Raw genomic sequence first — 27,493 nt, 5'->3', positions numbered from 1 at the left:
ACATTTTTTATAATCTTTACTTTCTCTGCATGTTTTAAATTTACTTTAACTTTATTCTATTTTATTCTGCTAGTTTTTTTTTTTCCCTTTCTCTTTCTTTTTCTCCTTGGCATTTTAATATTTTATTTCTACTATTGTTTAATTCTTATTATTTTCTTTTAATTCTTTTAATTAATTATTTTAGAATAAAGATACAATTATTTTATGTAATTTTATTTCTCTGTTGTTTACTGTTTTTGTTTTTACTTCTGTAAAGCACATTGAACTGCCATTGTGTATGAAATGTGCTATATAAATAAACTTGCCTTGCCTTACTGATCACCAACCCCTTCGACCAACATCCAGATAAAGGTACAGAAAGATTATGTTTGCTGGGGAATGTGGTGTCTAGGCTGGGGGGGGGGGGGGGGGGGGGGGGGGGTAGATGAACTTTGGACAGGCCCGTGCAGAACACAGGCCCCGGCTTTGGCCAGGGCAACGGAAATCTTTCACCCTAACCCTACCCTATAACGGTTGACGTAATCAAAATTGCTAGGGACAATTCAGTAGTTACTGAAGATTGGTACGGACGGGTCCCAACCCAATACCCTTGATTGCCTGGTTAAATAAAATTAAAAAGAAATAAAACTAATACACAGCTAAAATGATATTTTAAGTGTAAATATGAATCGGGGACACAGCTGTGGAGCTTCACCTCATCACACGCTTGAACTGAAAAGAAAAATTACACCACACAAGAGGAACCGTAAAACCGAGATTTGGCATCTCAGAGCAGATTTATAAAATTATAAATTCATATAAACACAAAAACTAGCTTTTTTTGGTTATCACCTCTTCAGCAATTCATTTAAGCAAGCATTGTTTACATTATTTCAGGATGAAAGCTTGTCCTGTATTAATACATGAAAACCCTAATAACAACCAACATTGAATGAATAAAAAGCAGCTATCAATCAAGTTCACATCATCTCATTTGTCTTGTTGAATTGTTTTCTTTGAGTGCCTGTGGAGTACTAGTACTTCAACAGAATATGACACCAAGTGTTATTCTGTCACTTGTTCAGGTGGCACTAGAACTTTCTTGTCTCGAAGTTCAGGACTTCTTATACCGGACTTCTGCACTACTTGTACGTCACTCTGGCTAAGAGTGTCTACAAAATACCACGTAATGTAATCTGTACGTGAAGCTAGAAATCCATTAAACTTTTTTTAATCCAATGACAGATTTATGAAATACAGCACACATGCATAAATCTTTCCATTTACAGTAAGATCAGACAATCAGAGCTTCACTAAAATTTGTTTTTCTTCTCTCCATTTTGGACGATATACTTTTCACAGATCGTTATAGTCAATTCTTTACTGCAATTTGCTCATTATTGAAAATATGCATAATTAAGGCATGTTTAATGTAAATTAGAAGAGCTGGCCAAGTTATATCCATATAACGTACAGAAGGGGTTTGTGGGTAGAGCTTGTGTCCACACACATGATCTGTGCTTGCTATGACGTACAAAAAGAAAAAACAGTCCTCGTACAGCACTCATCAAATCTAGGCCCATTTCTAAACAGCTCTCATAAATGACCGTGTAACTCATGCCATCTAGTGTTTTTACCTGAAAACACCCCCCCACTAACCAACACTAAAACACACTCTTGAGCAAAGCTGCAATACAACATTATTAAATTCCAAAATGCATTTTTATTCAAAACGTTTTACAAAGAGTTGAAAAAAAAAAAAAAGCAGGAATGAAAAATGCTCACATCAAATCAGCTGCTCATGTGTGTCTGACCAGTAACATTCACTCACACAAGGAAGCAGCATAATACCACCACAACGTGTGTGCACGCACATGCGAGATTGACTCCGCTATCGACACAGTTGGATGAGTGCGTGCATCTGTCAGTGACTCAGCTGTCTGTACAGTTGGATGATGAGCAGTTGTATCTCAGTGTCTCCAGTGTTGATGTCGATAGCCTTTAGAAAAAAGTCCAGTGCTTCCCGTTTTCTGCCTTCAGCCAAACACCGTTTCCCAGAATGCACCAGAGAGTCAAACGTTTCTTCTGGATGTTTGACATTATTCGGACTCAGATTTTGCACTTCAGAGGGCGCACACTGATCCAAAACTTCACTAGAGGCCAGTTCAACATCAGTGGATTCATCAGTGCAACCCTTTACTCCACCACCTTCTGCTTCCTCCTCACATTCACTCATGTGTTCTGAATATAGGGTTTCTCCATTAGGCTCTGCCTCCTCAAACACCGATTCATCAGCATATGTTCCACTGGCTTCAGATGCTTGCCAAAGCACTAACCCTTCAGAGCTGCCCTCCACCTCTGGTTCATCCTCCCCTTCCTCCTCCATGTCCTGCAGCAGTGACTCTACCAGGGAGCGTCGTGATGCGATCGATATGTTCATGCATCTGGTGCCGTTACTCAGCATAGATTTGGGTGTGGAACATCCAAGGTCATTGAAGCTGTCAGCTAAAGGACTGCTAGCCAAAACAGGTTTCTCCACCTCTTCTTCTTCATGCCCCTCTTCCTCATCATAGATGACACGCAGTTTTTTCTTTTTGGTGGGCCAGAGGAACGACTCGTCTGCTGGCGAAGAAACCACCGGCTTCTGTCCCACACCCTCACAGTTACTCTCATTAAGCCTCTCTTTAGTGTCATCCATCTGCAGCTGGAAGTCTTCACCCCCTGTACTTAGCTCCACCACTTCCTGATCCACCTCCTCTGCTTTATCCTCTGAGAGCAGCTCTGCACTGTCCTCCAGCAGCAGATTAAAGTTCCCTTGGAAAGACTCTGTCCCCATCAGTTCTTCTGAATCAGACTCCACACCAGCCATAGATTTCGACAAATCCAACTCTGCTGTTGGTGGTACAGATGAATCTAACCCTACCCTCAGAGTTTTAGAGGCATCAGAGTCAGCATCAACACAGGCCTTCGGTGAACCCCACTCCACCTCTGAAAACGCTTTGGGTATCGACTCCGTCCCCAGCAGAGCTACAGAGGAGTCCGATTGCTCAAAGGGAGAGACATGTACGATCAGATTCGAGCGAGAGTACATACGATCGGACTTCTCGACGATTAAACTCTGCCCATCGTTTACGCTCTTCAATACCTGTTCAACAAAACTGTTCTCTGTTAACTGCGTAGATAAATCGATCACACACTCGCCCTTCACCTGCATCCCTCCATCCACATTCATCATCTCCAGCTCATCCGATCCTGAGCAGGTGAGATCCACCACGGCAGGTGGGCTCGAGTTACGGCAGGGGGGTGCATCTTTTTGTTGGTCCGGGCGCTGTTGCCGTGACAGCCGGAGCCAAGCGGGTTCTGTATTCTGATTCACGCCGTCCATTCTGAGGCCGTGCAGCTGCGACTCTGCCTGGACGAGCTCCTGCGCCTTCTGCACACGTTGGTCTATGTAATGAGTCTCTTCATCCTGCAGCGCATCCTCATCCTCCTCATTACAGAACAGCAGATCGTGACGGGACACACCGAACACATTCATGTCCTTCAGAGCAGAAATGTGACACTGCAGCTCAGGGTCAGACCAACACGTAGATGAGTGGAGTGACTGCAGCTGCAACTGAGTGGAAGAGGAGTGCGTGTCCTCCAGTGTGAAAAGTTCCTTCAGTTCCTGCTTAGTGAAGTACCGAAACGGGTTCTTCTTATCGCCTGTCGTCTGGTGGATCAAAGAACCCTTAAACACCTATAGGAGGAGAAAACAGTTGTGCACACACACACACACACACACACACAAACAGTTGAAGTTTAATTAGGAAAAATTTTAAAGGTGATACTGACACAAACAGGTCTCCTCTGGGTCATTTTACAGATTTGAACATAAACTTTCAATTTTTGATGTAACTGCAAAGTGTGGAGGTGAAAACGCAAAATAAAAACACGCACACCTCCCCCCACGACACGATGCCTGGAATTCCCATCCCTTCTGCAGAGAACAACCCAAACCGGAAATGACAAATTGGCAAACCCCTGCCTGGAAGGCATGCCAACAGAACTTGGCTGAAAACATGTGGATGGTCTTGAATGATGGGGATGAAGAGGAGGAGTTAGTTGGGGAAGAGGAGGAGAGGGAGAACGTAGGGCTTGGGATCGAGCCCTACCGGTTTTAGCCGTACCAGGATCCATCACATTGACAACCACAACGAGGCGAGCGACTGCTGCTCGGATCTCGGCAAGCGGACATGGTGGAGGGACAAGTGTAACGGAACACCTGTTTTTGTTTATATTAATAATTACCAATACCAGCTGTTAGAATCTTTTACTGACATGCTCTTGACAGGAATTACTGTTATGCTAAGTTATAACTCAGGCCAAGATTAATTTGTTTTTGCTCTAATTCAGCAGTTGCCCACTGAATAGCAACCTCCCAAAAGCCCAGAGTGGCACAGAGAGATGTCGCTTAGGGTCTCAGGTGGGCGAAGTATTCTGTCAGGAACGGGTGGGAGATGGATATAAGTGCAGAAGAAAGTTTATTATTAAGAAAATTGAAAACAGGCAAACAATCCCAAATTTGTGAGCATAAAATCGAGAAACTGTGAAACACGCAATAGGTCAAGTGAGGCACAAACAGACGAGGGCTGAAACGATTCCTCGAGTAACTCAATTCGATTACTAAAAATGATCAATGCATATTTTTGCATGGAGACCTCATTTAATTCCTATCAGCTCACTGTGTTTCACATGGATGAGTATTACTGTGGCACAACAAGCTGCTGTGGATACGTGACGGAGACCTCAGACACGATTTGATGGTGCGGTTTGCAAAATGGAGGAAGAGGGAGAAAACGGAAAGGGGCGAAGAGAAGAGTATGCATAGAAAATGTCAAAAGCCTGGGATCATTTCAAGATAAAACGGAGCAAAAACTGTGTGGAAAGTACTGCAAAGCCGTACGAGCCTACCGCAACAGCACATGGTCAATGCTACAGCACCTCAACAGAAAGCATCCAGTCCACAGAGCAGATCCAAGACAAAGTAACAAAATCAGTATGATGTTCAGTAATTATGGATATATGCAATGGCTAGTTAATCAAGATCATGGCTTCTTGTTGCATTCACAGGGTTTACTGATGTGGAAAAAAGTGTTGAGAAATAATAATAAAAAAAATAAATAAATAATAATAATAATGTCATGATAACAGGACATTAGCTTAGCAGCTGCTAGCTGAGGAACAAGCTGATTTGCCCTTTTCAACACTGATACACAAGCTAAGCAAACCCAGCTTAAATAAAAGCTCAGCCAGGTCACTTTTGACCCAGGTTGTGCATCAATTATCAGACAAAACGGAATCATGCAACAAGCAAAGGCTTACCAGATATGCCCAATAGATGTCCGGTATAATCCATACTAACGTTAGTCATTTCTCCAACAGTACCTACATTTATTCCATATTTGTTGCTTCACCCCCCTCTCTCTCTCTCTCTCTCTCACACACACACACACACACGCATGGAACACACAAGAGCATAATATCAGGAAGTAGCAACTGAAGCCTAAAATGTACCAATCCCATACAGCAGGTATTATTCATTATAGTCTGACTGGAGTGATCAGGGTCAGCAGGTGCAGATTGCACCTTACGGTCTGATATTTAAGCAGAGTAAGAGATATCAATAATAATTTAATCTCTTTCAGTAAATCACAGCATTGTATGGACAGCTTTGTTCAGACAGCTGCATCGTGTTCAACTGAGCAAGCAGCAGAGTTCACAGACAGCATTTTGAACACAATCGTCACAGACACGTGCCATGGCATTAAGCTACATTAAGCTTCAGTAGAACGCAAGGCAGAAAACTGGCTCACATTATGCCCAAGTTTGTTGGCTTAGGTTGGAACTTGTAGGACTGAAAGTGAAGGTGCACAGCTTAAAGGCATTTTGTGTCAATGTATTTTCATATTTGCTTTTGCTTGTATAATGTTTTTCAGGTAACTTAAAAGTTACTGTTTGTTTTTACATTTCAGAAGACATCCTTCAAATGTGTAGTGTGCAATAAGGAATTAAAATGTTAATTTTTCTCAAAAGAAAATCAGTTGTTTAAAGATACCCATCTTATTTTCTCTTGTATATTTTCTATCACTCTTTAATAAATCAAAAGTATTTCTTATCCAATTACTCAATGGAATAAATCAGAATACTCGATTACCAAAATGACCGACAGCTGCAGCTCTAAAACAGACAATCAAAGGCTAGGCAGCAAACAAACACGAGAAACAGGAAATCAAGGATCAGAAAATAAGAGACGCAAACAGAAACTAAAGCTCTGTAAAGTGTTAGCAACGCAATACTTCAAGATCTGCGAGTGTTTACCAGGTCCTTATCAGGGTTCTCCACGGATTGAAAATATAGGTGGGTGGGGGTCAATCGGATGACCCTGAAACAAATTTGCATAAGTCATTTGCATAAAATACTCTCAAATAATAATCATTTAGAATAGAGGAATCAATTGGACTGGTACAAAACAGATCATACATCAAACATTACACACACTTGAATTCATTGTATTAATTAATTTGCACACTTCAGTGCAAATTAATTAATACAATGAATTCCATAAAGCTAATGCAAGAATGAAAACTGAGGTCAACAGATTTCAAATGTAGGCCTGTTTATTAACATTGAGTGCCTGAGAAACAAGTTATAATAACTTAAAATAAAAAAAGAGCCATCTTTAAGTAAATTTTGCTTATTTTACTTTTCCCATCTACAACATAGACACAAAAAAAGGTTGATCAATGGCTCAACAGCATCAAAATATTGCACTTTTGTAAAAGAATATACATAAGCATTATAAATTATAACTCGAGCCAACAATTCCCCTGTGGGAAAATGTGTGAATGTATGATTTGCCATGAGGCTACAAGCCCCTCCCTCCCGCGTGCGCGCGAGAGCGAGCAGCCCCTCCCTCCCGCGTGCGCGCGAGAGCGAGCAGCCCCTCCCTCCCGCGTGTGAGAGACAGTGAGCATCCCCTCCCCCACCCGCTGAGTGCAGAGACAGTATCACACAGAAATTGCACTTTTTCCTCAGAGTGCTCCCTCCAAACAACGGGGATTTACACGAAAACGGAAGGAGACATTCACAAAATTCTTCCACATTGAGTGCCACAAGGTTCTCCTGAACACAGTGATGTAATTTTTTTTGTCTGTAGTGTACTTTGTCGGTACTCCAACAAAGAAAGGCTGTCTGTCACAAAGAAAGCGAAGGGACGTCTCTTCCTTTTGTAAAGGGGCGGCAGAAATTAAATGGGGGCGGCCCGCCCCTCTAAAACCCCTCGTGGAGAACCCTGCTTATATAGGTGCACTGATTGCGCCTTAATCCTGTGCAGGTGAGAGTCATTTACAGCGTGCATGCTGTCCACAGCGTGCAAAAGAGTCAGTCTAATGCACGTTACAGTGCGCAGGTGTGACATAGTGGAAACAAATGGAGCGCAAAGTAGCCACTAGACTTCAGCCAGTGTACCAGAACAGTGCTTGTTTACAGCTACTCTATTTTATTACCTAAAGGCTAAAATTAAAAAAAAAAAATTTCCCAGCTACCCAAGCGTACCTACCCACTGCAAGCCTGGGTTAGTCATTGTTTTCAAGCATTTTCAACACTCAGGAGTAATGGAGTGTGTACAATAGAGCGCATCATCTGTCTGCCAGATTGCTTTATTTTCACGGCGTCAGAAAGAAGAGGGAAATTATTTACATGTCAGTATTCATTTAAAACCTTCTCAATATTGTAAAGTACCACAAAGGAACACTGCATTAATACCATAATACACGTATATAAACTGCCACTTCCGGTTTCTGGAGATTCCCCGATCTGTCACAACAAGGCGCTGCAGTTCCCATCTGTTCCATCATGCTACTTTGGGCCAGGTTATTGTTCACGAATCATCTTGCGGGTGAAAGTTATCAGAACTATATTTGAGTCATCAGGAAGAGGGAATTCATTTAGGTGCCTGTATTACTTTAAATATTGGGGGGGGGGGTCTTTTACAGTTTAAAAATAATACTGAAGACATGAACACCGAAATAACAGAAGTAAGCTATGAAATGTCAATTTTTTTTTTAAATACAAAGTTAACAGTATTCCTGATGAAGCTTTACTTCTCTTAAAATTTACAACTGAATAGAGCTCCTCACTGCTTCTCCTGAGGTCTACAGGGCCACCACTCTTTTCAGGGCTTCAACAATTAGTTTTATAAACAAAATCGTTTCTGGCTGTAGATTTAAATACCAAAAACATAGAACTTGATGTTTCAAGTGCATCTCTATATAAAAATGGTACAAAGGCCATTTTTCTCCACACAGAACATTGATGTGAGCAAGCCAAAAATCCAAAGTGCAGAAATAAAGTACTCCAGATGAGTCAAGGTGATCTTTGGCCTTCCAGGAGTATAAATTTTACACAGGTCTGTCATCATATTTTCATTTTAGTCTAACTATAAATGATTTAATTTTTTTTTTTATTTTATAGTCTCAAGTTGTTGATGTGCAAGTGGGGTTAGGGTTATCAGGCTGTCTGTCCAACTGTCCCAGATTCTCATTAGTGTTATATCTCAAGAACGAGATGCTGCAGGATTTTTAATTCAATGATCATCGTAATCGGCAGATGAACCAATTAGATTTTAAAACTGATCCAAACAGCGTCAAGGTCACAGCAAGCTCAAATGCATAGATGCCTACCCCAAATTTTGAATTTCAGTATTCTCGAAAACATTTTTCAGTATTTTGGAATGACTTTCAGTAACATTGATTTATGCGCATTTCCATTATAAAGAGGTGTATATACCAATATGTTTAACATTTAAATTATTAAAAAGAACTGTTTTGTGTGAACTGAATAAACAAAACACGAGCAGCCATCTCAATTGAATTTCCACTCAACAAATTTCTCGAGCATACAATATATCACATTTTTCTAAATACAATAGTGTTCCCCGTTTGCAGACATTACAGTTGACTACCAATCATTGGTATTGAATGTAACTCCTCAAAAGTATTATATTATATTGCCTGGCAAAATGTTCTACCTGTTAACGGATTCTAATAAATTTTTTTTAAAAATTCTTATTTCATGCCAAAGAGAGTCCGACATTGTTATCTTAATGTCCCAATATATAAATACTTCAGCATAATGCTTCAGAAGAGACATTGAATAAAATGACATTTATAATTGTATTTAAAACAGTGGAATGATCCATTTTTTGCCACAATCCCAGCAACACTAATCATAAAATTCTGTTTTTGATCATACTACATGTACATTTGCACTTGCAACACTGAAAAGACTTTGAATTAGTGGACTTCCGGTTTGGACATGGCGTGGTAGGCTGCGTGGCATCAGAGCTCTGATAGTTAAGTGTTAAAATAAAACCCCGATAACTCGAATAACCACAGCTTGAAATCACACCAACTGTAATGTGACGGGGTAAGTTGTGACGGGTAAGAAAACTCGACTTGCTCAGGCTAAAAACCCGACGACAGAAGAAATGGAGGATCCGCTAGCTAAACATGTAATGGAAGATGACGGTGGCCATGAAACAACACACCTCGCTGGAAGCGAGGCAGAAATGGGCTCGGAGCTAGAAGTTATCAGCAAGGAGATAAGGGATTTTAAAAAAGAAATAAAAGATGCCCTTCGCTCATTTGGTGAAACGTTGAGGAGCGACGTGAAAAAAGACTTGGATGATTTCAGACAGGATATAAACCGACAACTCGCTAAAGTCGCCACTGAACAGCAGCTACAGAGCGGCAGAATTAATGAGGCTGAGTCGCGGATTGAAAAGCTGGAACATTGGGCACAGGAGGCTAACAATGCTCTTCTCATCTCACTGAGAGAACAAAAAGCTCTTCAGGATAAGTTAACCGATTTGGAATCCAGATCGAGGAAAAATAATCTCCGTATATACGGAGTAAATGAGGGGGAGGAGGGCGAGTCCGCGGCCAAGTTTGTTCAAGATCTGTTCGGACGTGAGCTCCACCTGCCGGAAGATTTTAAAATTCAAAGAGCGCATCGATCGCTTGCACAGAAACCTGCGGACGGAGCCCAGCCGAGACCCATTATTGTGAACTTTCTGGAATTCTCTACCAAAGAGAGAGTTCTGAGAGAGGCATGGAAAAAGAAAATACAGCTGGGAAACAAAGTCCTGTCATTCGACCACGACTACGTGACAGGTTGTGCAAAAGAGAAAGGAGTACAACGCTGCTAAAATAATCTTGAAGGAGAAGGGCATCCGGTTCCAGACACCATTCACCAGAATGAGGATCCACTGGGAAACGGGACCCCGAACCTACAACAGCGCGGAGGAGGTGAAGGAGGAGCTAGTGAGACGCGGACTCGCAGAGAAGACTCCGACACCGACGACCGCGGCGGCCGGGCTGGAGTCACGGCTCCGCACAGCAATGAAGTGGCAGCCCAATGAGGGATCCCCCCGGAAGAGCCACACAACAGCAGCTGCACGAGCCAAGGAAAAGCTGCAAGAGTTCCGAAGATTCTTTGACTAAGATAAGCGATTATACAATGAAGCAATAACCGGTAGGAATGTTCTGATAGCCTGTGTTTTTTAGTTGTCAGAATAATGGTTACCCTGCTATTCATATGCTAAAAGAAAAGTGACTATTGGAGGCCTGGGTTACTTAAGTTTTTCTTCCAAATTCTAACGTTGGACTCATTTAGAATGACCATAACCCTCACTGTAGGACCGGTCATTACTAAGTTAGGCCCCTCTTTACTTAAGAGGGTTTTCCCTAGATCCACCAACGGGATCAGACTGTGTGAGGAGGGAGAGCTCCTCAATTGTTTGGAAGTCCATCTGTTATATTTGCTCTGTTTGTTTCATGCCAACGTTTTGGCATTGTTAGTGGGGCTACCAATGTTTTCCTTTGTCTTTATTTTTATAAGTGATGCAATGTAACATCATGAGAATAGCGTCCTTAAATGTGAATGGCTTAAACAATACAATTAAAAGAGGAAAAGTAATGGCAAAACTGCGGAAAGAAAAAAATCCAGGTGATATACTTACAAGAAACGCATCTAACTCAACAAGAACACGAAAAATTGAGGAAATTTGGATTTAAAAATGGTTTTTTTTAGCTCATTTAAGAAAGGTCCAAAGAGAGGAGTCGCCACATTAATTTCCAACTCTGTCAATTTTGAAGTCATCAAAGAAATAAACGACAAAGAGGGGAGATATGTAATAGTAAAAGGGAAACTGGATAATAATCTAGTTACTTTGGTCAATGTCTATGTGCCACCTAACTCTGATCAAAAGTTTTTGAAATTATTGTTTGAGATTATAACCCAGGAAAATGATGGAATTCTAATATGTGCGGGGGATTTCAACATGATTTTGAATGCTAAACTGGGCACAACAAATAAGAGATCTAAGACTCGTTTATCAAAACTTGTCAACACCTCTCTAGCTGAATTGGGGATGTTCGATGTCTGGAGAGAATGGCATCCATTAGAGAGGGATTACACACATTACTCTGCCCCGCACTCAATGTACTCCAGAATTGACTATTTTTTTATGAATACAATAGACAGAGTACAGGAATGTAAAATAGGGGTAACTGACTTGTCCGATCACAGTGTTATCTACCTCAATATCCAACTATCTAGAAGAAATAAAAATACATTATGGAGATTAAATGTGGGTATGCTGAATAACCAAAAAACACAGGAGGAGGTGAAGAAAGAAATTAAACACTGCGTGGAGAACAACTTGAACAGCCCAGTGGATTCTACCATACTTAGGGACCCGGTTAAAGCTGTAACGAGAGGGAGGTTTATAGCGAGGGCAGCTTACCAAAAAAAGGCTAGAGAGGAAGACTACAAGAAGTTGGTTAATCGATTAATATCGCTGGAACAGCAACATAAAAATAATAAAGATAAACCAGTTTTACAACAAATAATCAACGTGAGACAGCAGATAGATGACAATTTAAGTCAAGAGGTTGAGAAAAAACTAAGATTCATTAAACAGACCTATTACGAATCTGGCTCAAAAAAAAGAACTAGATGCCGCAATTAGCAGATTAAAACCAAACAAAACACCAGGTAGTGAAGAATTCCCTGGCGAGTGGTATAGAACATTTAGGGAGGAATTAACCCCACTACTTCTGAGTTCTTTCAATCTGACTCTGACCGAGGGCAAACTGCCCCCCTCTTGGAGAGAGGCCATAATTTCAGTTATTCCAAAGCAAGGCAAAAATAAAGAACTTTGTGAATCCTATAGACCTATTTCAATTCTAAATGTGGATTATAAGATTTTTACTTCAATAATTTCAAAAAGATTTGAAAATTTTATGTCCGACTTGAGAGACAAGGATCAGTCAGGCTTTATTACAGGTAGGCAGACTCAGGATAACATTAGACGTATCCTCCACATAATAGATCAGATTCAAAAACAGGGCCTGAGAGCAGTACTAGTGAGCCTTGATGCAGAAAAGGCCTTTGACTGCGTCAATTGGAGGTTTCTGTATCAGGTTTTGGGCAAACTAGGGATTCATAAACAGATAATACAACGTATCCAAGGCCTCTACAATGAACCAACAGCAAGGATAAAAATTAATGGACACCTAACTGACAGATTTATTTTACAGAGAGGAACTCGCCAAGGATGCTGTTTAAGCCCTACCTTGTTTGCTATATTTATTGAACCGCTGGCACAAATGATAAGGCAAAACGACAACTTAGAAGGAATCCATATAGGAAAGCGAGAGCATCGGATAGGGCTCTTCGCTGATGTTATTGTGGCCCTCCAAGACCCGGATAGGACGTTTCCTAATCTTATGTCGATATTAGAAGACTATGGTAAATACTCAGGCTATAAATTAAACATAGCAAAAACACAAATTCTTACACAGAATTATTCTCCAGGTTGAGAAATTAGAGAAAAATACAAAATCAAATGGAATTCCAAAGTTATTAAATACCTGGGTGTGACAGTGGCAAAAGACCACATGAAAACATTTGAAATAAATTATAATAACATTAACAATAATGTCAAGACTGATATCGGGCGGTGGTCAGCCTTTAACATGGACTTTGAGACAAGAATTGAGGTAATAAAAATGAATGTGGTACCGAGACTGTTGTACCTTTTCCAATCCATCCCACAGTTGATTCCAGAAACACAATTCAGATACTGGGGCAAACTTGTATCTAGATTTATCTGGGCCGGAAAGAGACCGAGGGTCAAGTATAAGACACTTCAATTACCAAAAGAGGAGGGGGGACTGTCCTTGCCTAATCTGAAGCAATATTTTTACGCAGCTCAAGTAAGGTTCCTGGTCTGTACATGCTGCCCTCTATATCAGGCTAGGTGGAAAGACATAGAGGCCAAGATGGAAAGTTGTCGGATTCAGTCAATATTAGGGGAGGTAGGAAATAAATTGGCTCAGCAAAGCAAGAATGAAATTATCAAACAAACACTGGTTATCTGGAACAAGATGGTAAAAGAATACAATATAGAGGGTGACATCAAATTATTAATTTGGCCTGCTCTAGATCCCAGATTCGAACCAGGAATCAGAGATGCTGAATTCAGACGATGGTGGGACAGGGGCATTACAGCTATATGCACATTAGTCCACAGAGGGCTCTTTAAAAGTTTTAGAGAGTTACAAAAAGAATTTGGACTAGAAAACAAAGACTTTTTCCGATACCTGCAAATAAGAGGTTATTATGATAAAAGAATCAGACCAACATTGTCCAAAGAGGGCAATACAGTGATAGATATTCTGACTGAAGCCTATAAAAAGAGGAATAGAAAAATAACTTCAAAAATTTATCAAGGTCTTCAGAAACAAAATGGGATCAACACAGGATACATTAAAGCAAAATGGGAGAAAGAACTAAACAGAAATATCAGAAGAGGAGTGGCGCTTTATGTGGTGTGCACAGCATTCATCTACAAGTTCAAGGAAGTGGAGAATATTTGGCTGGAAAAATTTGATTCGTTTTATCATTACACCCTTTATAAAGAGCAAATTCTCTCAATCACAAGAACAGTGCTGGAGGCAGTACGGAAACATGAGTGCAGACCACGCCCATATATTTTGGCTATGCCCCAAAATTCAAACTTTCTGGGGTAATATATGTGTTACAATGGGAAAAATCTCGGGATACACAATTCCTAACAATGTGAAGATCCTCTATTTTTGTGTCTTTAATGAAAATGTGATTATTAAAAGAGACTGGTATCTATGTAAAATACTGCTGATGGTTTGTAAAAAAGCTATAACAAAAATGCTGGTATAAAGCTGAGTCTCCAAGCATTAAGCAATGGATGGACAAGGTAGAGGAAACGTGTTTAATGGAAAAGATGACTTTCTCTCTCAGATCTAGAGGAGCAACTTTTCATAGGAAATGAGAGAAATGGACTGCTTTTATCAAAACAATTGAGGGCGCGTCACATTAACTAGTAAAGACACTGGACATTTAATATAGATTTACCGGTATCGATCGAGGAGCCCCCATGTTTTGTTTTGTTTTTTTTATTTTCTTGACAGCTTGTTGTCAACTTGTTTTTCTTGTTTTGTTTTTTTTCTTTTTCTTCTTAAATTGAAAAACTAAATAAAAAGTATCAAAAAGAAAAAAGACTTTGAATTAAAGAAGTACAGCCAGTGTTTGATATTTCAGTGAATAAAAATCATACATGTAAAAAGAAACTGAATAAGTTTAACTCACATTTCATGGCACTAATTGGCAAGTTCAACTCCAAGCACAGGTCAACCATCACCGCTTCAGCACGCGTCACGTTCCGTGTCTTTTCATCCACAGATTTCGTAAAAAACTGCTGAATACCCCCAGATTTACTTTCCGCCTGACTCGCCATTTCAGCATACTCCATATGTTTTTTGTAGTTGACATGCCGCCTGCAGTCATCGCGACCACCATGTTAATGTCAGTTCTACACAGTTTGCAGTGCGCGTATCCATTGCCCTTTTGACTGGGTGTAACGCACGGCCATTCTACCGTATATCGTGGGAGGAACACCGGAGACCTGTGCTTCACTTGTCCCGATACTGAGCGTTTCATTTCCACTATTGAGAAGCAACACCATGCGTGTGTGATGCCGAGCGAAAATAGCGCGAACAAATGTGCGGTACCTGCGCATGTCACACACAGCATGTGCGGTTGTCGTAAAAATAAATAGCCGTGAATCGCGCATGGATTGAAAAAGTCGCTTGGACATTTAAAAACAACTCACTGGAATTTTTTAAGACTTTAGAATTCCGTACAGAATAACACTGTTTGCCGTAACATCGTATTTACGTAACTTTTCCGTACAAAATACGGCCAATCTGTACTAGTAGGCATCTCTGCAAATGCCTGACATAGTTCTTCAATATCTGCCTTACTGTTTGAAGCGTATTTTGCTCAGATATACAAGTTAGTATGAGAAAAGACAGGACTTCGTTGGTCACAGAAGCGTCCCAGTCCACGTGTAGTGAAAGTTCATTATGTCTACCTATTGAAACTATTCTTTAAATTCGTTTCTTAAGACAAGGATTTTTTAAGATGTTACCTTGACAGTTTCGGCGATAAACTTCCGCCTTCTTCAAAACAGTCACCAGATGTCGAGTGGTGACGTGCCTTATCAGCTGATGTTACTCTAAGGAGGCGTGAACGTCCCGCCCAATTTGACAGGTAGTTCACGCCTCCTGCTGTCAGGTCGCTCCTCCAGGACGGCGCTCCAGGAGGCATGAACTACCTGTCAAATTGGGCGGGACGTTCACGCCTCCTTAGAGTAACATCAGCTGATAAGGCACGTCACCACTCGACATCTGGTGACTGTTTTGAAGAAGGCGGAAGTTTATCGCCGAAACCGTCAAGGTAACATCTTAAAAAATCCTTGTCTTAAGAAACGAATTTAAAGAATAGTTTCAATAGGTAGACATAATGAACTTTCACTACATATTAAAAATAAGTTATGGAGAAGATTGTGCCAAAGAGGTACGCTACCTGGAAAAGCTAAAGAAAAAATTGGCGCGACAAAGAAACCATCTCCGCTGCCGGGACGAAGGCGTCATTCCAGCAAGCCTCTACATAAAAAATCCAATTCCAACAAGAAACGCGGAAAGAGCCATCGAAAAAGCGCGAATGACTCTGGTAAGAGAAAGAATTAGATGCACGACAAACAAAATCAACAACTTAAATACAGAAATAACACAAAGAACACAAGATTTCAAACGCCGGTACAAACTCAGCAGGGACATGGAAAAAAATATGGAAGAACATCTGAATATAATACAAGAACAAGCATTCTCAAAAACAAAAACACGCCATATTAAAAAACTAAATAGACTTATCAAAAAGAAACAAAATAAATGCAAGGACAGGCAAATAAATGAAAAATGGATTTGCAACCTGTCTAAACACACACTAACAACAGCAGAACACACTATACTCTCACGGGGACTAAACTATGCCATCACACCAAATAAAATCCCGAATGAAGAATTAATATTAGCCACGGAACTAGCATGCAACATGTTACAGGACCAAGGGCAGAAGGCCGCATTAAGAAACGAAATAGCAGGCATCCTCACCTCAGCTAAACCGCCACCCAGAAACACAACTAAACAGGAAATGGAAGCCATCGGAACGCTTACAAAGAACAAGAAAATAACAATATTGCCGGCTGATAAAGGGAGGACCACGATTATCATGGACACTAATCAATACGAAAAACAAATGAATGAAATGCTCACGGACCCAAACACACATGAAATACTCAAAAAAGACCCGACGGAGGAAAAGAAAAAAAGACAAACTATTACTCAAACCGTTAATGGACAACAATAAAATTGATAAACAAACATACAACCACCTCATCCCCACAGCAGACATCACCCCCCGGATATACGGCACACCGAAAATTCATAAACCCGGAGCACCACTAAGACCCATAGTAGACAGTATAGGATCAGTTACCTACAACCTCTCCAAGACGCTGGCAGACATAATTAAACCACTCCTCGGACTCACGGAATACCACTGCAAAAACTCAAAACAACTGGCGAAAGAACTAAAGGAAATCAAGATTAAAAAGGATGAAATTTTCGTATCACATGACGTCATATCCCTCTTTACAAAAACACCGGTCACAAACACTCTCAACATAGTAGAAAACCGGCTAAAAGCAGACAGAACCCTGAAAAAACGCACAAAACTTACAGCACAGGACATAAAACTATTACATTTCATTTCCACATCCACATATTTCCAATTCAGAGGCACAATTTACAGACAAAAAGAGGGATTTGCAATGGGGGACCCGCTATCTGCCACTCTATGCAACTTTTTCATGGAGGATCTGGAAACCCGAGCCATAGAAACAGCACCGGATGACTGCAAACCTATCTTCTGGAAAAGATACGTTGATGACATTCTTGAAATAACCAAAACAGGCCACACACAACAACTCACGGATCATCTAAACTCCATAGACAAGACAGGCAACATCAAATTCACACACGAAGAGGAAACGGTTAAGACAATAGCTTTTCTGGACCTAAAAATACACCACACAGAAGAAGGGAACATTAAAATCACAACATATAGAAAACCTACACATACCGACCAATATCTACTCTGGACATCTGAACATCCCATCGCACACAAAATGTCAGTAATCAGAACACTATACGACCGAGCACAGAACATCACGGAGGAGAAAGACAGACAGGAGGAGGAACAACACATCCAACAGGCATTAAAAAACTGCCAATATCCACCGTGGGCAATCCGAAAAGGGAAATTACAGACACAAACAAAGGAAAAAAAACAAACAAGGAAAAACACAAAAAACAAACCGAGGCTTTGTCACACTACCATACATAAAAGGAGTCACAGAACGCATCCAACGATCCATGAAGAAATGCCATATCAACACCCCGGTCAAACCATACAAGAACCTCCGACAGCTGCTAGTTCACCCCAAAGATAAAATACAACTGGACAATAAATGCAACGTCATCTATGAAATCCCTTGCCGTTCATGTAATAAAGTTTATATTGGCGAAACGGGCAGATGCTTCCATACTCGCAAAAAAGAACACCAAATAGAATGTGAAAAAGAAACAAAAAGACTCACAAGATCCGAAAAAGAAAGCACACCAAGAAAACTTAAAATCAGCCATTTCAGACCACTGTAAACGGCAAAATCATATAATGATTTGGGAAGAGGCCAGAGTCATTCGCGCTGAAGAAAATAGATTCCAGCATTGGATTTTAGAGGCAGTGGAGATACGAAAGCGTGCGCAGAGAACGATGAACCGGGATGAGGGAGCGTACGCGCCGTCGCACACCTGGAGCGCCGTCCTGGAGGAGCGACCTGACAGCAGGAGGCGTGAACTACCTGTCAAATTGGGCGGGACGTTCACGCCTCCTTAGAGTAACATCAGCTGATAAGGCACGTCACCACTCGACATCTGGTGACTGTTTTGAAGAAGGCGGAAGTTTATCGCCGAAACTGTCAAGGTAACATCTTAAAAAATCCTTGTCTTAAGAAACGAATTTAAAGAATCGTCCCAGTCCACGCCGCTGGCCTCAAGTTTGACTCCTTTTAAAACAGTTTTAAGACAATTCATCATCTACACTAAATCTATGAACAGGTGTTTTTTTTTTTTTTAAATATAAAAACACCACACACACCTGTCGTCTGTAGATCTTCTCCTCCACAGTTCCACAGGTGATGAGTCTGTAGATGACAACGTCATGCATCTGGCCAATACGGTACGCTCGGTCTACCGCTTGTGCATCCGTTGCAGGATTCCAGCTGGGGTCGAAGATCACCACCCTGTTGGCAGCGGTGAGGGTGAGACCGACTCCGCCCACCTGCGTGGTCAGCAGAAAGACAGAGTAGCGCGTGTCTGTCTGAAAGAGAGCAATGCGTCTTTCTCTCTCAGCAAGTTGAGTGATTGTGCCGTCCACACGCAGCAGACAGAACTTCCTGTTGGTCAACACACGCTCAATGATGTCCAGCATCTTCCTGGACTGGGAGAAGATGAGTGTGCGCTTGCCCTCATCTCTCAGACTCTCCATTAGACTCAACAGGAAACGCAGCTTTCCCGACTCACCGATCAGCGTCTCTTCAGTCACGCCCACAATGCTGCTCGCAGCTGATTGGCCATCATCCTTGTGGAAGTCACCTGACCCTTCCCCAAGTCCAAGCTGTGCAACAGCTCGGGCAGAGAGCAATCTGGGATGGTCACAGAGCTTTTTGAGGGCCGTAAGCTCTGCAAGCGGCGATCGTGTGGTGGTCAGCAACTCTTTAATATGGTCCAGAGAGATGAACTGTCTGTAGATATCCTCCTGAACATCGCTCAAGTACGTCCACACGATCAGATCCGTCTTGCGCGTTAGAGATGGGATCTCGTTCACTCTGACACTCCGATTCTGCACTTCCTGTTCCTTATCTTCCTCTTTGGCTCGGTGTGCAAGCTGCTTCCTGTTCTGTACTTCAGCTTTGGTTCTGCGCAGGAAGTACGGCCTGATGAGCTCGGTCAGGTTCTGTGAGATCTTTAGCCCGAGTGCTCTCTCTCCAGGCGTGGCGTCTTTCTCCCTCGCACGTGTGATTGGATTCTCATACTCTGCTTTAAAGGTCTTGGCACTGCCCAGCAACGCACCCTGGCAGGCAAAGTCAAACAGTGCCCACATCTCCCGCAGGTTGTTCTGGACGGGCGTGCCAGTGAGCAGTAGGCGGTGCCGTGCCGGAACTGCACTCACACTCTTTGCGGTCTTTGTCGAGGAGCTTTTGATCTTGTGCGCCTCGTCTAGGATGATGTAATCCCAAAAGAATTCCTGCCCTCTAAACGATGCCAGCTGCTGCCAGTTATTAATTAGCATTTGATAAGTGGTAACGATAGCGCCACTCCCTCGCTGGACTCGTTCCAGGTTTCGGCTACGCTCCGATTTGTTGGTGCCATGGAACTCTTTGACACGAAGACCAGGCGTCCAGCGCTCAAATTCACTTAGCCAGTTCTTGATGAGGGAGGTGGGCATGACGAGAAGCGTGTGCTTGATCAGCTCTGCATCGTACATAGCCGACAGGAAACCAATAACCTGCACCGTCTTACCCAGGCCCATGTCGTCAGCAAGGATTCCACCCCCCCGCTCGTCTCCGTGCAGGCTGTACAGGAAGGCCACACCCTCTTTCTGGTGCTCATACAGCTGATCGTGTAGTCCTTTATACATCATCAATCCACTGTTGACCACATCCACAAACTCCTCATCTTCCTCCGATGCATTCAGTTCCTTTATGGCTTCCTCCAATCGATGGATTCGACTCTGTATTTTGTCACTCGGCTGCAAATCAAACGCTTTGCGGAAAAAACGTAGAGAAAGTTCTAGATCGCCTCGCTGAGCAGCTTCCTTTCCTTGTTGCCTGAACCTAAAACACACACACACACACACACACAGGTTTGATGTATTTTATGCGCAAAAAAAAAAAAAAAGACACTGAAATTGCTCAGCTCCATTTGTGTCAAGTGACTGATAACAGAAGGAAATAAGTCTTCAATAATCATAGCGCGGTTCTTTTTAAACTAAAACCTGTTTTTCTGAAATAAACACTGCCTGAAACACGACCAAATTGTGAAAGTGTAGGATTATAATAGGTTCAGTATCATTTTATTTATTAAAATCCCACAATATATTGATCGTTTTATACATTACCTCACCTGCTACAGAGTAAGCCGGGTGAGGTATTGTTTTCGGTCGGGTTTCTTTGTTTTTTGCTAACGATATTACGGGGAAACGGCTGGATCAATTTTCATGAAACTTTCAGGATAGATGGTCATTGGTCTCAAATAGAACCTCCAGTGAAGGTCACCAAAAAGGTCAAACTCGTTTTTGTTGTGTCTACTGCCTCATATAGAGGCACTAGCCACTACGTCATCGTGCTGCAAGAATGCAACAGTCGTGCACTGCGCATACATGTGTTCTGATTAAAATGGCTGGTGAGCGTGTACAATTCAGTTCACCATTCAAAATAAATAGACTAGACTAAAGAAAATCACTTTCAGACATGTTTATGCTTATTACAGAGGGAAAGCGCGTTCCACTGAGCTCTAGCGCCGGGCCATTTCCGGGAAATAAGAGTTTGGGTCATGGCGACAGCGTGTATGTCTGTCATCCTCGGTTTGGAGGTTTCAGTTTCCAAAACTTAGAGTAGAATAATATAAAAGTACAGACACTTGGTATATTTTACTTCTGTGATTTTTAAATTGTTCATTTTTTAATTATGCTTCATTTTCGTGGCTACTGCCTCATAGATTAAATATTACACACACACGTGTGTGTTTTTTTAATATATATATATATATATATATATATATATATACATATACATACATACATGCACACACACACACATATACACACATATATACATATATATATATATATACACACACACACACATATATACATATATATATACACACACATATATATACATACATACACACACACTATATCTACTGTATGGACATGGATCAGAAAACTTATAAGCAGGACTCATACGGGTCCTTTTTTTCCTGTGATATCTTCCTTCATATTCACTGCAAGTGCTACCGGGCAAGGTTTGTTTTGCCTGGAAACACTTACTGTTGCTCATTTCACTATTGAGGTTACAGGCATGGTTTTGTTCATTTAATTTAGACTAAAGTGGCATTTCATTGACCCCCCCCCCCCCCCAACTACTGAAACCTACACCATCAAAGAACTTTAATGGATTTTACAGTTTTAGGCCAGATCTGATTTTCTAGGTTTTAATTGTTTCTATTCTGAGCCAAGTTTTGTTTTAGTGTTTACTGTAGTGTCTTGTTTCCTTGCATGTTACGTTGGTGTATTTCAGTTTGTGTGTATGATGTGGGTGATTCTGACGCACAAGCAGTTGTGTTTTTCCCCCCTGTATGTTGATGAGAAGTTAGGTCTTTTCTGGGTAAGAGAGCAAAATTCAGAGCACACTACTCTCACCACCATCATCCTGCAGCCACAGGCATCACCAAAATGTGCCTTCAGATTTAAAATCTCTCTTTTTAAGCCAAGTTATTTTTTCTCTTTAATTTGTTAACTTGATATGCAATGGAAAATATTAACTGTGTAAAAACAAACTTAGAAAAAAAAATACTGAAATATGAGGTCACTGAATGAAAAGGACCTCATTCAGTCCTTGGGTGTTGGTGACAAACAACAAATGGAGGCAGCTCCAGTTTCAGAAAACCAGAACAAATGGAAGTCAAGAGAGACACCGCTCGCAGTCCCGTGGTGCATGAGCCGCCACCACACAAAGAGCCAGCGTGTACTGATACCTGTTATATTGCTCCTCACTGTCCGCATCATTTATACTCAAAGACCTGCAAATAAAACACAAAAACACACAAAATGAAAAACACTTCTCAGCTCCAGGGGGCTGAATCACAGCTAACCCTGTGCTCTGAACTCAATGTCCTCACAACCCAGGATTTTCAACACCAAAAAAAGAAAGTTACACCAAACTGTAATGCAACAACAATAAACCACTGATATACAGAAACTAAGAAATAAGGAGATAATGTAGAAACTGAGGAGTTTAATGTATAATTATGAATATATTCTGATGCATGTGCACGCATACATAAAAACACAAGAATGTGTGTGTTCCGAGGTGTATAAGGGAACAACTTTTATTCATCACATGTACACTTGGGAAACTCCTCTCTGCATTTAACCCATTTCTGAAGAAGTGAACACACATGTGAGCAACACCAGGGAGCAGCTGGGGGTTCGGTACCCTGCTCAAGGACACTTCAGCCCAAGGTCGCCCCAGATCAACCTAACTGCATGTCTTTGGACTGTGGAGAACCCGGAGGGAACCCACACAGACACGGGAAGGATATGCAAACTCCCCACAGAAAGCCCCCCATCAGCCACTGGGCCCGAGCCCAGGCCCTTCCCGCTGTGAGGCGACAGCGATGCCCGCTACACCGCCCGCGCTACAGGGGGGTGGGGGTGGGGGGTGGGGGGGGGTGTTTGTTTTCGTTCGTGTTCTGAGGTGCACAGAGTTTAAGTATATGAGACTAACTCCGTTAAAATCTCGCGCTCGTTTTCACTCACCGGTTTAATTGCTCCGTTATCTGCTCGGCTTCCATATTTTTTTCCCTTTAATTCCGCTAAACTACGATAAACGCTAAACTAATTAACACAAGCGCGCGAGGCACTGGAAAACCCCGACCAAGTACAGCTGACAGACAAACGCGGAAGAAACAAACGCTCCCGCTCAAGCGCTGCGCCAATCAAATAGCAGCTTGTCCTGGCGCTCCACCAATTAGAGAGTAGCTGCGCTTGTTCGCGCTTTGCGTCTCCAGTTGAAAAGCAGCCTTAAAGCGCATTACTGCCCCCACGCGCCACTCCAGTGAATAAACACTCCCACAATCTGCAGCAGCAGTGTCATGCAGACGCTGTGTCCGAAATCACTCGCTCCTCACTGTACAGTGGACTACACAGCGCAGAGCTCACTGTCCACTACAGTCCAGCATTTTGTACTGCTGTCCAAATGTATAGTGAGAATTATTACACCCTATATAGTCGACTCATAGTATTTCACAATGCATCGTGAAAAACAACTGATGGTCACTAACCAAGCAATATATACCATCATGCATTGCGGTTGCACTGAAGAAAAATGGCATACGACAGAGAGGAGCACACTGTAAAAAAAAAAATTTTATATATATATATATATATATATATATATCCCAGCTGACTACGGGCGAAAGGTGGGGTACACCCTGGACAAGTCGCTAGGTCATCACAGGGCTGACACATACATTCATACTGCACCCTGAAACGACCCATATCCGATTTTTTTGCCCATATGCGACCTGTATCCGATTTGTTATTGACAATCTGAACGACACAGATCCGATTTTTTCACATGCGAGATATGTGGTCCTAATTCCGATGCATATCCGTTATTTTCACATGCGACTGCAGTCTGACCGGACAGGTCGCATTCATGCGACCTACACGTCATCAACAAGAGACAAACGTCACTATTCTGCATTGGCTAATCCCGCCTCTTTGGTGGAAAACAACAACATTTGTACAGTTTTCAGAATTTAAATAGACTTTTATAGAATTGATCAAGCTAATGGTGGATTTGGTAAGGACCTGGATGTTAAACCATCCTGTATTACAAGATTATAAGATTGTTCTGGAAATTTCCAGTAATTTGACACCTTTGGTCTCATTAGTCTGCTGCCCACATTAATCAGATTATTGTGTGAGTTCCGCCGCCACCACAAAAACCACATCGCCAGGTCTCGCCTCATCTCCATGCTTTACTTGCAAACTTGAAGAGTGCGCTTTTTTTTGTTTATGTATTACGTAGATGTGCTTATTACGTGTCAATTTGCGCATGCGGGACACTTTTGGGTCGTTTTCCGTTCATATTGGAGATCGCATACAAGTCTCATATAATTGGTAATGTGAACAGCCTAACAAAAAAATCGGATTTCACAACAAATCGGATATGGGTCGTTTCAGGTTGCAGTCTGAACGTAGTGATAGACACAGACAACCATTCACACTCACATTCACACCTAATATATATATATATATATATATATATTTTACACACACACACAGTGTGGGGAATAAGACCAGACATTTACTGGTAATTTTCACATTTGTCTGTCTGTATTTCAAAGCATCAAACTGGATGGCCCATGAAAAATTGTAAAGATATGGGTCTAATCTACATCTAATTTTCTACCAAATTTTACACTGGACAAATACATTGTTGTAACACGTCCTGTGAAATGGGAGCCCCCGAGGGCACAACTTTAAAAATTCATAACTTAGCCACAGATGGGCCTAGCCCTGCCAAAATTTACAGGCACATCCCTTTCCCCAAACCTTTTTGAACTAGCCAGGCACGGCCCGGTACAACCACGGCTCGGCCCGCTATTTGCCCCGGAGCCCCTGAAAAAAACTTTAACACGAGTCCTGGCTCAAGCCACCCAAAGTTCTAGCCCCATGGAACTTTACAGGCACATCCCTCTCCTCGACACCTTTTGAACGAGCCCAGGCACAGCCCGATCTGACGTCAGGTGCAAGCGTGGTTTGTGGAAAACTTTATCATGAGCTCCGACTCCAGCTGCTCATGCACGGGGATTTAAAAATTCATAATTCAGCCAACGGCTGCCCATATTAACCTAACCGCATGTTTTTGGACTGTGGGGGAAACCAGAGCAAACACATGCAGACACGGGGAGAACATACAAACTCCACACAGAAAGGCCCCTGTTGGCCACTGGGCTCGAACCCAGAGCCTTCTTGCTGTGAGGTAACAGTGCTAACCACTACACGACCGTGCCGCCCACATATATGCCATGTATGAAGAGACTGAGTGGAATAACTGTTTTATTCTATCCGATGGATTTTGAGAAACGGAGGATTTTTATTTTTTGCAAAGTTGATAAATAAAAACTTTATACAAAACATCTGGCAAAATCATTTCCGCTTAGAATGTAAACAAACCAGTGAAATGACAGGAGCAATTTGTGAAAAATGCGATAATAATAATTCTTGAAAAATAAAAAAGACACATTCTTGCCATCAAATACTTTCATTCCATATTTTGTTGCTTTTTTTGTATTTTTTGCGGTTTTGTTTTCGAGTAGAGTTTTTATTTCGTCCTTGGTTGGTTCAGCAACAAGCCACCATTTTGTTTTTCTCTACTCATGGTATATGAGCTGATAGCCTCGTAGTAGAGTAGCCAATCAGGGGGCGCGATTGCTCATATTCAGTGAATGTGGATAAAATTCACGTTTATCTGTTTGGAGAATGAGCTGTGTGTTGGCCTGTGATATGGACCGGAAGTTCTGCTGTACTTCCGCCAGGTGGCGCATCAGTCCACCGGGTGTTGACTCCCGGGAAAGGGACCTGGATGAGGTTCAACTTTTTGCTTGTGTCACTGTCCTGTCGATCACAGACTTTGCGAACAGGCTCAGGCCCATGGCACCGCCTCCTCCGAGTGAAAGTGGGCGTGGTCTGGGCTGAAGTTAGCGCACACCTGTCCGCGAGGAGCCTGAAAAAAAATTCAGACGTTCATTACGAAACTGCGGGTTAACCGTGACACTTCCTGATTCACTTCCGTCCCTAACCGGTTCAGGTTTTTGGTTTAATTTAGTGTAGCGGGGGGAGTGTGAGAGAGAGAGAGAGTTATGGGACCCTGCTGTCGGTGGTTGTTAGCGGTGTGGTGTATACAGGTGTGCAGTTCCGGTACGGCGCGAGTCTCCGCGTTCAGCACGGCTTACGTTAATGTGTCTTTCGTTCCTCCCGAAAGGAACCAGACGCTATGGTGGCGCGAGGAGATAGGGCTGTACGGTATCGAGTCACCGACCTACCCCGTGACCGGGACCGTGTACCTGGCCGACCCGATTCACGCATGCGCCAACGATACAAGGTTCGGGCGGCCCGACGGCTCTGCGACCTGGATAGCGCTCGTGCAGCGTGGCAACGGATGCACGTTCACGTACAAGATAAACGCGGCCGCGCGCAGCGGAGCCTCAGCGGCGGTCATCTTCAATGACGATGGTACCGACAACCGGGTTATCCAGATGTCACATCCGGGTACTGTAGCCTTCCATTTCAATAACCCTCCAGTAGCACTTCTGCTAGTTAACGCTTCAGTGGACACAAATACAGAGGTGCCATGTAGCTCTGAGAGTGCGAGAGAGAGAAAATGGGTGGGTGATTGATTGATTGAGGAAGCGCTGCCATTATGTGTCGCTCGAGTTTTTAGAAAACACAAGGATGGTCAAGATCTTCGTCCAAGCAGTTCAGAATACAGTGTGTGTGTAAAAACTCAAGTAAAATGGAAATAAACAGGAATGCATATAAAATGAGAATTTCAGTATACAGAGATGATGATCGTTCTTGTGTTCCCCAGCTGCAGTGACACAGGGAACTGGATGAGCCTTACACACTAAAAATAACCTCGGCTTAAAGTGTTGTTTACAGAAGACATGTAAGAACGAATAAAAGCAGAAAGCATAGTTTTAAATGTTATTTTGGTGTGTGTAGTGCTGTAGTATGGTGAACAGCCTCTTAAATCAAACCCAAGAGTGAAACCTGTAACTCACCCACTGACTGTATACACGCTTTATTTGGACTCTTGGTAAATCAGGACTTTAACGTGTGCGCCAGAATGTTTGTCTCTGACGTTATTGTTGGATAAAAGAAAATAAAGTGTAAAAATCTGGTGTTTTCCAGGGTTTGTGTGTGTTACTCATAAACAGCACAGAGTGGTGCAGCTGTATCTTTGCCTCAGTCTTCATAGCCATGTTTGTTCATGTAGCCGCCATCTTGGCAATGCCATCTTGGCAGTGCCCCTGGGCTCCTACACAATACGTACTGGAACGAGCCGAGACCCAGAAACTGAAAACTGAGAGCTGAATGGTTAACTTTGGAA

General features: G+C 42.2%; 2 protein-coding genes across 3 annotated transcripts in view; one reads left to right on the top strand and one right to left on the bottom strand.

Moving 5' to 3' along the window:
- Positions 1-1,194: 1,194 nt before the first annotated feature.
- On the bottom strand, positions 1,195-23,267 carry ercc6l (excision repair cross-complementation group 6-like). The gene is made up of 4 exons (XM_060912752.1): positions 23,131-23,267; positions 22,347-22,391; positions 18,685-20,422; positions 1,195-3,718 (listed from the first exon to the last, which is right to left on the bottom strand). The coding sequence occupies exons 1-4, from the start codon at positions 23,163-23,165 to the stop codon at positions 1,904-1,906; spliced, it is 3,633 nt and encodes a 1,210-aa protein (XP_060768735.1). The 5' UTR covers positions 23,166-23,267; the 3' UTR covers positions 1,195-1,903.
- Positions 23,268-26,093: 2,826 nt separating this feature from the next.
- Positions 26,094-27,493, top strand: part of rnf128a (ring finger protein 128a) — a 37,094-nt gene continuing 35,694 nt past the window's right edge. Inside the window, exon 1 of one of the 2 annotated variants that reach the window (XM_060912755.1) lies at positions 26,094-26,652. In XM_060912755.1, coding sequence (XP_060768738.1) covers positions 26,244-26,652 — 409 coding nt within the window. In that variant the 5' untranslated portion in view covers positions 26,094-26,243. The remainder of the gene's footprint in view (positions 26,653-27,493) is intronic. The other variant, XM_060912756.1, reaches the window with a different exon arrangement.

The sequence above is a fragment of the Neoarius graeffei genome, chromosome 28 (genome assembly GCF_027579695.1).
Source record: "Neoarius graeffei isolate fNeoGra1 chromosome 28, fNeoGra1.pri, whole genome shotgun sequence".
In the NCBI taxonomy this organism is placed as follows: Eukaryota; Metazoa; Chordata; class Actinopteri; order Siluriformes; family Ariidae; genus Neoarius; species Neoarius graeffei.
Note: the sequence above shows the minus strand (reverse complement) of the source record. Positions and strands in the feature narration are given on the sequence as shown.

Excerpts from the sequence above, each read along its gene's own strand:
- ercc6l (XM_060912752.1), bottom strand. The coding sequence starts at position 23,165 with ATGGAAGCCGAGCAGATAACGGAGCAATTAAACCG. Across the intron at positions 22,392-23,130 it reads ATAACGGAGCAATTAAACCG|GTCTTTGAGTATAAATGATG; the intron begins GTGAGTGAAAAC and ends TTTTATTTGCAG. Across the intron at positions 3,719-18,684 it reads AGAAGATCTACAGACGACAG|GTGTTTAAGGGTTCTTTGAT; the intron begins GTGTGTGTGGTG and ends CTCCTCCTATAG.